Source organism: Pteropus vampyrus, unplaced genomic scaffold (genome assembly GCF_000151845.1).
Source record: "Pteropus vampyrus isolate Shadow unplaced genomic scaffold, Pvam_2.0 Scaffold2, whole genome shotgun sequence".
NCBI classification, from domain to species: domain Eukaryota; kingdom Metazoa; phylum Chordata; class Mammalia; order Chiroptera; family Pteropodidae; genus Pteropus; species Pteropus vampyrus.
Genome location: NW_011888783.1, coordinates 13,391,399 through 13,405,068, shown reverse-complemented (window position 1 = coordinate 13,405,068; position 13,670 = coordinate 13,391,399). Strand labels below are relative to the sequence as shown.

At 30.6% G+C, this 13,670-nt stretch overlaps 1 protein-coding gene across 1 annotated transcript in view; it reads left to right on the top strand.

Moving 5' to 3' along the window:
• AGPS (alkylglycerone phosphate synthase) overlaps nt 1-13,670 on the top strand; it is a 117,934-nt gene that overhangs the window by 68,789 nt on the left and 35,475 nt on the right. The window contains exons 12-13 of the mRNA XM_011356888.2: nt 7,891-7,942; nt 12,153-12,229. Coding sequence (XP_011355190.1) covers nt 7,891-7,942; nt 12,153-12,229 — 129 coding nt within the window. The remainder of the gene's footprint in view (nt 1-7,890; nt 7,943-12,152; nt 12,230-13,670) is intronic.

Genomic DNA, 13,670 nt, shown 5'->3' with positions numbered 1-13,670 from the left:
GGGAAGCTAGGATTTTTTTCTTTGTTTGTTTAAGAAAATAACCATAGATTTACCGATTAAAAATCAAAACCAAACCAAACATTTTCGACGAAGAGATTACATGTTCTTGTTAATTTCAAATCTTCCTTAACGAGTGATTTTTTTATCCAGTTTTTTGACTTTGTTTTGTGATTTATTTTTTTGTATTAAGAACTTTTATTTTTATTTTCTTTTTGTCTTTATTAAGCTTGACTATTCCCCACCCCCAAAGCTTTATTATTAAAGATATCATTCATATTATCACTCGTCCAAGTTTGAATGACATTTTTCAACTGACCATTATTGCTTCCATTTTTTATAGCAAAATAAACATAAATGCCAAATTAGATTTAAAAGAGTAATTATAAAATTTATAAAACTGATCTGATTTGTATGTATTTTCAACAGAAGGTCTTAATGAGGTCACATTCAGTTTACGATGATCGACTATGCTCCTGCACAGAATCTCCACTCAGTGGAAAACAGATGTAGTCAACTCGCTAACCCATTTCCCATTTGCCCCAAGAATACTCACCTGTAGTGCTTGCGGCTGCAGCGTTCTCCCTGAGATAACTTGCGGATTACAGTCCTAACCTTACTCCCAAAACTTGCCACGAAATATCTCATTCTTCTTATTATTTTAGCAGCTTTAGTATATCAATAATCTTTGGAAACAAATGACATTATTCTATTTATAGCATTCAGTTTTTAGTAGTGGTATTTCCATTTACAAAATATAGTAATTCTTGATCACTGAAAATGTCAAATTCTAGAAAACATAGCATTCCTAAGTGTGATGTTAAATTAACGCTGGCAGCGAGCTGCATTTTTTTCTAAATGGGAAATGGGTTCAAAAAGTGTTGTTATATGATCTTTGGAGTAGAGATAAACATATCTTTTGCTTTCCTGAATGTCCTATCTGCTCTTCCACATTCTAAATACATGTAAATATATTTTAGGTTTTATTAATGAGAAATAATGTACAAATGTATTAAAATCTTAAATTTATAATTTTGACTGAAAATATTGGATTTAAACATAATAGTTGGTACAATCTGATGTAGTTTTTTTTTTTTGTCACAATTTAATATGCCCTTGATAGAAGGTAATAGAGAATTACTTGTGCTAATGAAAAGCAAGGGGTGAAATTTTCTTTCATCCTTGAATAAGTCAGTAAAAATTGCCCTTTTTTTGTTTTTAAAAATTCTTTGGGTATTCACACACAATGACCATAATCTAAAGTCACTACATAAACCTATATTGAATTACTTTGGAATAAATAAAGGTGATGATTGATAGAAAGTGCCACCCTGTGGTTAAAAAGCATATAAAAAAACCCCAAAACTTTCTAATCTATAGTTTTAATAATTAGGTTCTTTGTACTTAATAATTGACAATTTTTAGAGATAAATACCAGGTGACTAGAAAGCTTGCCTTTTTTGAAACTGATTTAAGAGCCTAGATAATATTTTATTCTCAAATATTGCTCTTATGAATGAAACAATTGAGATATCTCACTGTTTGGGGAACCTACATATTTTACTCCTATTATAATGCACGTGTAGAGAGGCATGATGTTTGCCTTCCCTGGAAATGGGTAAATGCTAGCAAGGTTTAGGGATATTCACATATTAGTTTATACAATGTACAAATCTCATATGTCAAGAATGGTACTGTATGTACTGCCCTACTCTGTAACAGTATCCTCAGGCAGAAAAATTGAGAAAATTTTAGGTTTTGGCACTAGTCATTGTTCAATTTACGATTTGGATTTTCAGCCGATAGCAGAGGAATTAAGATCCATTAAAATAGACAACGGTACATGTTTTATGATTGTGCCAAATTCCTGATTGAATAATGAGTTGGCTGCTTGTAATTCCTCACTGTCATTTCATAGCACTTCCATTTTTGCAGTATTTTCAGACTCCAGTTGCTTTTGAAATGAGAAACTGTATTTTGGATGAGTATCTTTTGGAAAGGAGCATACATGATCACGAATAGCAAAATGGGCTCTGTTTTATTTTCATCGCTGTTCTTACTGAAGGAAATAAATTGAGCGACCTTATACTGACAGCAGAAGGATTCTACTAAGGTCTCTCTTCATCTGATCTTTGTCCATGTGAGGCATTGTCCTCTTTCAGTACTTCACTACTTTGTGAGGAACTAGAAAGGAAGATTTAGTGGAAGATTAATGTGATTCTATCTCATAAATGCCAGTCCAGTATAATTTCCAGCTTTACTCAGTAGATGGGTAAGTGACTTTTAAGACTGTCTCAGAAAGTAGATTTTCTACTGTAGCCTCTCAAGAGGGAGAAAATTATGTTTTTTAATCAGAATATTGGTGTCAGATGTAATATTTTATAATTTCTTTTACTGTTTTTAAAATGACTTGAAAGGAAAACCGAGTGTTGAAACAAGCTCAAAAGTAATTTTTGAAGTTTGAGTTTTTTTCTCCCCCCAATAAACACTTAGGAGTTATGACTTATGGTATTAGAAAGAGGAACATTTGTTCCATTAAGAAGAAACATTGACTGTATGTATGGCACAAATTAGTATACATCCCTCTGAAAACTGTATTTCTCAATATCAGAACTAGGTTTTTAGAATTATAGATTAAATTTCAACTTTCTCTCACTACCTTTTAACAAAGTGTGGCCCTTTCTACATATCATCACTTTTATTTTAAACAAACAATTTTAAACTGATAGGGTGTTTTTTTTTTCTAGTGAATATAGACCACGATTTGGGAAGAAATACATAGTTCATGTCTGACATCTCAGTATGTCATATCTCAATTCTGAATTGTTCTGTTTTCACCTGGATTTATTCTGGAGGGGTTCAAATAAATTGAAAGTAATTAGGTTTTGCATTTACACTATACAATATTTAAAACTTCTTTCTATTCAGTGGCAATTCTTAAAAATAATTTGTTACATAGAGAAAATGGAATTGTTATTTTAAATCATTTTTGTAATCATATCTTTTCCCCTTTCTGAAATAGAGAGAATAACCTAGCCAAATGTTTGGTTAATTGAATTCTTTACTCTGTAATACGGCAAAATGTATTAAACTTGAGGATAGTTATAAGACATGCTCTTGACCAGGAGCTACTCAGTGCAAGTCATTACACCTTTACTAAACTGAAAACGTAAATTTATGATTAGGAGACTATTTGGCTTTAACTTTTGGCTCTTCCCTTAATATAAGTGGAGGGAAATATCTACTCTATAATACGTATTATTTTATTCTTTACAACCAAGAGATATTTCTCTTGTTAAAAATAGTTCTTGTTGTTTACAATGTAGACTCCTGGCTGTAAGCCAGTATGTCATTTCCAGTAAGACTAACCAGTTATATCAATAGCCTTAAATATTATATGATTTGATCTGTGCTATCAATACTGGTTTATTAGAAGAAGGACTAATTCTGTCTACATTTTAAGTTTTATATCTAGAAATTTGCATTTAACAAAATTCTCTCACATCTTTTTTTGAACTTTTTTATTTTGTGTCTTTTATATGAGATATTATGGTCTTAACTTTATCTCTAACAGTGCATTGGATATTATATAAGTTAAATAGATACGGTTCCTGTCTTCTAATGATTACTAAGGATGTTGCCTATTAAGACAAATTTTCTGTGTTTAAATTTTTGTGTAGCTGTACACAATGGTTTGGCTTTGAAGCACTGGCTTCTGGTACAGTATGAGATTAGTAGACTATCTACAGAATAGTTTATGGCTCAGAAATTTGGGCTGTTCTAGAATTTCCACAGAAAGTGTAATCTACTTGGAGAAACAAACCTTTTCAATTCAAAGATTCATTCCTTAACCAAGATACCAGAGAAGTAGTACTACCATTCAGTATTTATATGTTATAGTTTATTCTTATGAAGTTAGAACAGTAGAAATTCTGCAGACAGTTAAAATATGTTAATATTGAATTTCATTTGCCAGTAACTAGTAAACTAAGGGATGTCTTCTTGAATAATGTATCTTATCTGAAGTGTAAGTTCCAATTTTCTCTGTGACCAGAAAGAGATGACTTGGCTCTATGAAAACAAATTTTACAGAAATTTTTTCATGTGATTTTCATAGGGACTGTTTTTTGGAGAAAATAGTTAAATTGAGAAATCTGTTGCTTTTTAACTTAGTTCAGAGAATTTTACTAGGTAAATAAGACTAATTAGAGAGATTGGTTTTTTTTTTTAGGTTTTATGTTCAAGTAAATTCCTGGTTGTAGCTTTATTACAGGGAAGAAATTGCCAGCAGTTTGACTTAGTCTTATACACATGCTTTGAGGCCAGTGTGGTTTATTTCTTCTTTGCTCAGATAGTGATATTTCTTTATTTATAAAGAGTTTCTCATATCTTTTCAGACTAAGTATAAAGTACATTTTAGGTACAATTCAGGTGATACTAGAGATTCTAGTAAGGGCACATTTATTATAGTAGGAAGGAAATCAATTATTTCATTAACTTCAGTTCAAGTATGCAATTTTTGTTTGAATTCCTTGAATTCCCTGAATCTATCATTAACCCACCATTAAACTTGGTAAAAATATTCTCTCTCAGGTTAGTTCTGATCACCTACCACCAGGGGTCACTTTAAATCAAGGACCCTTTTCCCCTTTCCTAATCTGTGATACTCTTAGTGTAGCCTAGTTGAATAGCATAGGACTGAATTTAGAGTTCAGATTCTCAGAATTTTCGATATCTCTAACCTTTAAAGGAAATACTTTGAGTTTTTTTTTAAATCTACCAAGTTAGTTTTATAGCAATTGAAACATAATCTTGATTAGCTGTATGTATAGTAACTCAGAATGTTTTTTAAATTACAGTAACATTATTTTGGTCTTTTGATTATAGGAACTTCTATTTAATTAGCTCCATTGTGACAACTTTTAATTTAAAATTCTAAGAAACTTTTTTGCTTTATATTTTTAGAATGATGCACAATGATTTACAAATTATCCATTTCCAGAGTATTGCTATCTTTTGAGTGCTTTACCTCTGAGAATTTACTTTTGACAGTAATTGAAAAACTTCATTTTACTGACTTTTAAAAAAATGTGGCTCTAAAAAAATGTGAGATTTAATAAAGCTATTGATTTGATTTTGATAATTTTTGAAAAGTGTTGAAAACTAATTTAATATTTATTATCTAAATGCAAAAACTTTCTTTAGTGTCTTATTCTTTTTTGATAGTATAGTTCTGTAACCATCTACTCTGCCTTAGTATAAATAGGAACAGTGGATGACTAACTAGTTTTTGTGACTCAGCTGTCAAGTTAAAATCATGTTCAATGTAATCGAATATTGGTTGCTATATGTAGCAAGTGCCCTGAAGTTTTCTTACTTATTTTTCCAACTCTTTCATTTGTAGATTTTAAGCATACAGAATCTTTGAAAGAATAGTATGGTGATCACCTGTATGTCCATCTTGCATATTCAACAATTAACCTTTTGCTCCATTTAATATGCTTGTGTATGTGTTTTCTGGACTATTTGAAATTAAGTTGAAAACATTATCACACTTGACCTCTAAGTACTTCTAAAAATAAAGGTGGTGTTCTCTATAACCACAATACCGTTATCATGTCTAAGAAAATCAACAGTAATTTCTTAATGTCATCTAATACTCATTCTATAATCAGTTTATTCTAGTTGTCCCCAAGTGTATTTTGTGGGTAATGTTTTCAAACCAAGATTTTATCAAGGTCTGTATATTGTATTTTAATTGTTTCAGAGATGGAATTCAGCTAGAAATTTACTAAATATAATATACTTTTTTTTCCATTTTCTGTTGTATGTGTGCCTATTCTGTTTTTTTTTTTTCCCCACTAAAAAAAAAAAACCTGCTATAGATATAGGTGAAGTAGAATCTGGGTGGCAGTAGGAGATAGAATTTACAAGTTGTTGGTAAGAATTTAAAATGTTTTTTTTCCCCCTAATGACAGAATGGCTCTAAATTCTTTCTCATGGTTTACTGATATGCTTAAACCAAACCATATAAATATGTATATTATATGATGTTGTACTTATTTTATGAAGAAAAGAAATACAATCTAATCAGGCTTCATATATTTTATTAGAAGTGGTGTCCCAATTTTAATAAAAACATTTTAGGAAAATTGATTTTCCTTTAGTGTTTTCAAAACCGATAACATTTTTAGAAGCATTAACCCAACTATGTTTATACCAAGATTTGACATTGCTCAGATTGGAGATATTTTATAAATATATTCTTTTAATAAGAATAGGAAATAGTAAGTAAGATTGTTTTCATGTATTTTTTTGTTTCAAATATGATTTTAGCACATTCTCTGCCTCTGTCTCTTTCTGTCTCTCTGGACATATTTCTATGTGTTTTAAGTGGTTTTTTTTAGACACCGTGTGATATATTTGAAATATTGCTCATCTAACAATCATCTGGCCTCTGACAAGTCTTTTAACCTCTTTGGTTCTTGTGTCCTCACCTGTAAAATGGGGATAATACTAGTTCTGCTACCCTGACAGGGCTGTTTCTTATATTAATAAAGACATATGAAAGCAGCTTACAAACATCGGATACTGTAAAATAAAGGCAATAGGTTATTGTTATGCTGTTTATATAAAATTATGTGATACTTTCTTTAAATTCGTCGGTGACTTTTTAAAATATAGATTGAATTATCTCACCTTTAGTATCAGAGGTGAGTAAATAAGTTGTATAATATTCAGAATAATAATCTGAATAGTTATTTTGTTGGGTGAAAGAAAATGTATATGTTTCGTTGTTTTAAACATTTTTATGTTCAATTAAAAGCAAATAATATCAAAAATGTTAAAACACAGTTAAGATGTGTATTAAGTTTGATGCTTTTGAGTGATTCTCATAATCTCAACATTGTGTTAGTACAAGTTTTACTGATAAATGATATTACTCTGAAGATAAATGTTTTAAAAGTTTATGACACTAGTTAAAATTTTGTGGTCTGAAAGCAGCCTCTTGGTAGCAATTTAACCATGTTAAAAATTTATATAGAAAATTAAAATCCCATTTAGGGTGCAGCTCATTTTAATTCTATGGAAAAATTGTAGCTAACTTAAATCTCGCTAGTATTTGTGTTGTAGTATTTTAACATTACAAAATTAATAGAATATCTGCTTTTCTTGTTTTTCTTTTTTTGCAGCTTTTATCATGTACCTAAATAAATATAACACTGGTACAGTTTTAGATGTTTTAGATACATAATCTTATGCTTCACAGTTTTGTTGCTGTTTTCATACAAATAACCTTGAAAGATCTTGGAATTCTGGACACTGTCTGATAGTGTTTTTGTTTTATTTTGTTTTGTTTTAATAGATTATGAGAAGGGACAAAAGGAAGGAACAATTCCTAGACTTATCAATGAAGACATCACAGATAGTTTTTTAAAGTGCTTTGGTTCATAAAAATTCTACTGTCATCATCCTTAGTTTAAAAGAATATAAGAACCTGATGACACATTATAGTTTATAAATGACATAATGCTGTAGGCATTGATTTTAGTCTTTAAAATTTCTACTTTGTTCTAAAATAATTCACTTTAAGACCTAGTAGTTTTAAAGATATTTCCATAGGTCTTTGCTAGGCATTAAGCAGATTTTGTTGCAGATAAATTAAAGATCTGGCTACATATGTATGTATGTTTTATGTATGTAGATTTCTCCTCTCCAAATATTTAATGGAAGCCACTGATGTTTTATTTGTCTTCATAAAATTACATAAAAAGTTAACTTTCTGTACATATTCTTAGGAACTAAGCTCTTGATCTCAAATACAGAAAATGTACCTGTCTAGCTTTTTTACCATATTAAATTTGCATCACATTTTTGTTCTTCTTAAAACAGAGATGTGCTCCTGCATCTATTCGCCTCATGGACAACCAGCAGTTTCAGTTTGGTAAGTAAGAAGTGGTCATTTTAAAATCTGCTCATTAAGCTACAAAAATTTATGAAACACCAGTTATGTGCCAGGAAGAGCACTAAGGGCAGAGCTAGAAAGATGAATTTCATAGTTCCTGCCCTTAAGGAAGCTCTTCGTCTAATGAGGACAGTTATATAAATGAATGAGTGCACAGTGTTGGAGGTGCTGTGAAAGAAGGCCACACTGGCTGCCCCATTGGGCAACTGCAGGTTAGTTGATCCTGCTTGATTTTGCTTGAGGTTGGGGTGGAGAGTCAGTGATGCTTGAGCTAAGTCTTAAAAGATGAATAGAAATTTGCCTGAGATGGTCTCTTCTCTTCTCCTTTGCTACCAAATTTGTTTGCTTATCAGCAAAAAATAAGTTGTAAAACTTCAGTGTCATATTTTAATTCTATGTGGCCCAAATAGGAGACAGGGTGAGAGTTGTTAAGAGAGACAAAGCTGGATGGTAGACTAGGGCTTTGCAGGATAGATTTGGATTTTATCTGGTCAGCAGAGGAATTTCTTTGTAGAGGGAATAACAAATCAACTTTACATTTTAGAAAGCTCATTCTGCTAGGATTATGCAGGGTGGATTAGAATGGTAAAAGCATGGAGGAGAAGTTGAAACAGTTCAAGAGACAAATTTGGGGGGCCTTGATGCAAGGCAGCGGCAATGGAGATAGAGAGTAAAGGACGTTTGTCAACTGAATGTAGAGGTTAATTAAAGGCAACTCTCAGATTCCTGATTTGACTGATTGGATTTGGAGAATAATAGTCTAGAAGAGATGATGATTTTGTGGAAAAGACATCATCACAACGGGTTGTATTTAAGGTGCCCTTGGAATATTCAGGTGGAGAATGCATAGCGTTTAGCTGTGTTTCTTTTTCTCCCTATTTTACTTAAAGTATTGAACTTTCTGGCACAATTTATCATCTTTCCAAGTCTAGTTTTATTGCTTTTCTATATTTTCTATATGCTGAGATTTAGTTGAGATTTAAGTTTATAGAATTTAAGTACCCTCAAAACAGTAATGAAATTATGGGAATGTTTGCTCAATTATAAATACTAAAGGCTATGATAGGCAGACTTTTGTTTGTTCTAAGAGTAGCTTAGATTTCAGTTTAAGTCAGAATGGTTATTATAAGTTAAATGAAAACTAAGGAAGTCAGGTATATAACATATCAAAATTGGTTTTAAATTAGAGTCTTCTAAGTCACAGGCTTTTATTTAAGTAAATTACTTTCAAACTACTGTACTACTGATAAAAGTCTAAGATAAGTGTGTCCTATAAATAATGAAATAGTTAAATCAAATGAAGATCAAGACTCCTGTGTGTTTTGGCCTGCAGAGATCTAGGTCTTAGGAGAACTATATACCTGATTGATGACCATTATCCATTTATATGCTGCTATTGTAGTAAAATATGTTAGACATAGACACCTTTGTAAAATTAACTATGATTTGGCGAGATTTTATTTATAATTGAGATCTATAACAATTTAAAGTGAAGGTTTAAAGGAAAGTTCTTTCTGGCTATCGGTCATCCCTGTTTCACATTATCATTACTATACTTAGGAATATGCTTTAAGGTAGGTTCTATTCTCTTTGACTGTGTCTCTTCTCCTTTTGCCCTTACTTGACCACCAAAGTCATCCATTGGAAATACACATCTGATCATGCTCCTTGGCTGTCAATAATCTTACTGGTTTTTCAGTGCCTATGGAAGCCTTTCCATCTATATTTCTCGTCATGGCTCTGTGAACAAGCAACTAAAGAGTAACGTTTAGCACAGTAAGGGGTGTCCAGAACTTTGACCTAGCTATATGGCCGGTTGGTCGTATTGGTTCTTAACAAAGCACAAGTTTTATTCTTAGTTAATATTTTTAATATCATTCCTCTGATAGAACCGTAAACATTATATTGAAATGAAATGTTTTCAGCATATTGAAATGATATATATCATTGAGTATATTGAAATGATCTACATATTTCCCCTGTAAACTAAAGTTTGTCAAATTTGGAGGATAATTCTCATTCATTTTTATATCTCTTTCACTTGTCACATAATAGGCACTTACATGGTGATTGACTTAGTCATCAAATTAGCAAAAGAGGTTGGACGAATCTTGCATAGCACATAGCGTAGTGCTAATATTAAGCACATTATCAGTAGCACAGTTTATCAAATATCTCCTGACAACTGTTCTTCAAGGTGGTATCCCTGTTTCAAAGACTCAAGGCTAAATATTTTAGCAAAGTCCATAAGTCACATGTGGTAAAGCTGGGTTTGAACCCAAATCTGTCCGACTCCAACGCCCAAGACTTTTTCTACTGTCTCAGATCACTTCTTTGAAATGTAGATATTTATTAAATCCTTTAAAATTATTTAATTAACACTATAACAACACAATTCACTAATCAAACTGTCTAGCTAGTAAATTTGGAAACTGGCTCCTTCATTTACCATAAAAGGTAAAACACAATAGCTGGAATATATTTAGAATGTAATTAATTTGATAGGCAACATTTAAGAATAAGTGAAAAAAATAATATGCTGAGTTAATACTAATGCTTGACCCACTTAAAAGTTAGTAGCACTGTTATAATAATTAGGCTTCAGAGCTATCACATCAACTCAGTATCAAGGATATATGTGACTTCCTCCTACTAGTGTGGAAACTAGTGCATATAAATTTCAATGTGTTAGATGAATAAACCTTTAAGGATTATTCCACATCGGAGTAGTAACATTTGAAGTCCTCACCCCTTGTGTAAAGATTATGTGGATCAGAAGATGTTTATGAGGAACATAATTTCGGTTGCTTGCAAGAACACAACATATATACTCATACATTTATGTTTATATATTTATTTCCAATTGTTAAAATAGGATGAATTCATTTGTGACAGGAAGTGAATATTTTGATAATATGTTATTTTTAACTCTATATGTGCTAGAAATGGTATCTAAAGCACTGGTTATGCTAGAGGGAAAAAAAAACCCAAACAGATAAGAGGTCAACCTAGCAATCTTTGGGGCCAGTAGCCCCCAAAGATTGCTAGGTTGACCTCTTATCTATTCTGCCCTTCATTTTTGTTTTGTTTTGTGCTTTGTCCAGTTATAGCATTGATATCTAACTCTTGTTACTTCATGTAGATTTCACGTTAGTTGCTGGTCTTTTATGTAACATTTTCCTATTCAATAAAAATGTAATAAATATTACAAATTCAGCCTCACTTTAAAAAAAAAAAAGATCAATGGGAAAAAGACTGAAAGTAATAGTTTTTTTCCACAGAAATCTTTTTTTGTTTGCTTTTCAAAAACCTAGTTTGCTATTTATACTATTTTAAAGAAGAGACTCACATTTTGAAAATAAACAAACAAAATCCCAAAGCCTTTAAAAAAAAAAAATAATAAGCTTTTTATTTAGTGATAATTTTCGATGTACTCTAGAGGCTTTAAAATTCTTTATAAAAACTCTACATAAATAGTATGCCACATTTTTCTAAATCGGTCTCATAGCACCAAGGCCAGATGCATGATTTTTAAATGTAACAGTCATGGGAGTTAAGAAGTTGCTACTCTGAAAACAATGAGAAAACAGTAAAAAACTTTCACTCGATTAAGCTCAATCCTCAGGCAAAGATGTTAATTTAACAGACTCTGAGACACCATTTATGTTATTTTGGCAATTTTAACTCTCTGGGTGTGATGAAGGAAGCAGTTTTATACCAAGAATTCTGGATGAATTAAGAATTAATTAAGAAACAACCTTAAACATGGTATTGACTCCATATTTGGATATAGTTCTGAATGGTTTCTGCATAATTAAAAAAAAATAAAAGTAAAACCAGTCACCATCAGGTGGTCTTAATGAAATAAAAATTAATGAAGTGATTTTACTGACTATAAACTATACCATTGAAAGATAACCTAAACTGTGTAGTATTAATTACATACGGTAATTTGAGTTTTAAAAAAAAACGAAGAAGGGGTTTTGTAAACAAAAAGTTGTGACTTTTGAAAGAAGATAAAGGTAAAAGATGTAGATATTAACATTAATATGTAATACACATAGCAGAGAGATTTAAAAAATTAAAGTTGTGAAAATTGTTCACCTTTTAGGATATAAGTTAAATTAGCCTCTTGTTCTGAAAAAAACAAAATTTGTTATTTAAAATGCTAATTTTTTTTTCTTCTTAGGTCATGCACTTAAACCTCAGGTTTCCTCTATTTTCACATCATTTTTGGATGGATTAAAAAAGTTTTATATTACAAAGGTAAGAATTTTTATAAAATGCTAAAATTTTAAATGCTTAGAATTTTAATTGATTTTGTTTCCTTCTTTCTCCCCTTCACATGAACCTGTTATGTTTTTCCAAATTGCCATGTACATTTCATAACTATTATTTTTCATATTGAAACAAATATTTTATCAAGTAAATTAATGCTTTCAATTTCAGAAATTTTAATTTTTTTCAGGTTTGAAGTTCTTAAAAATAACACAGTATTAAACAGTTTCATGCATATAACACTATAGTTTGAATTTTTTCCTTTATAGTAGATATCTAGAAGTGAAATACAAGTATATTCTTTGTTTAACTATTGATTGCTGAATTCCTTTCCTATGTTTATACCAGCTTATATTACTGCTAGCAATACATATGTGCCATTTTTTTTGTTGCATTCTTGCTGTTGCTTGTGAGATTTTTGTTTTGTTATGTTTTAAATTTACTGAATCCAGGGGGGAAAGGGAAATAGTACTTTATTTTAGTTGATGTTTCTTGAAATTCCAATTAGGCTGACCATTTCCCTGTATTTCTTAAATATATTTTTGTATGAATTAGCCGAATATGGTTATTTTTCCAGGAGTGGCAGCTTCATGTTTTTTTTCTTGGTGCTTTGGTGTGTGCCCTATGAGTAATGGAATTTTTAGATACCTTTGTCATAATGTTGTAAATAATTTTTCCAGTCAGGTAACTAAATAAAAGATTTTTTTTTTTTTGGTGCCCAAGTTTCAAATTTTTATCTTTACCTGTGATTATTTAATTACTTCTGAGCTTAGAAAACCTTCCTTCCACCAGAACTATGATTAGGATAATTTTTCTCTCTATTACTTTTTTTGCTAAATGGGAATTAAAAATTTTTCGTCTTTATTAACTATTTGAATTTTTTCAATTTTATAATGTGAGATAAAGTTCTAAATTAATCTTTATCTCCCCTTCCTCCAACTGCTAACCAGTTGTGATAGCGCTATCAACTAACTAATCCCTGCTTCTCTTTGATTTGCCATGTCTAAGACATCTTACATACTTATCCAAGAAATAGACTCTGTCTTTTGTTCTTAAAAATGTAAATGGATTTAATTTCTGTAGGTCTAGTTCTTCCCCCTTGTTTCTTGTGCTTTATCTCGTTATCACTATCACCTGCCTGTTTATTATTCTAGAAAAACTTTAGAAACTCTTCTCTGTTTTAGAAAGTCCATCTAGATTTTTATTAGAATTGAAATAAAACTAGTTTATCAATTTGGGCAAGGTTTATAATACTTAGTTTATACATTTAGAAACATGTATCTTTCTCATCTTTTTTTAGACATGTTTTCATAATGAAATTACATTTTCTTTCCAATTTATTCTTAGATATCTTGTTTTTTAATTTGTATGCATAAGGTCTCCTTTGAAAATATTATTTAATAAGAAGTTATTATAGTATATAAGAATG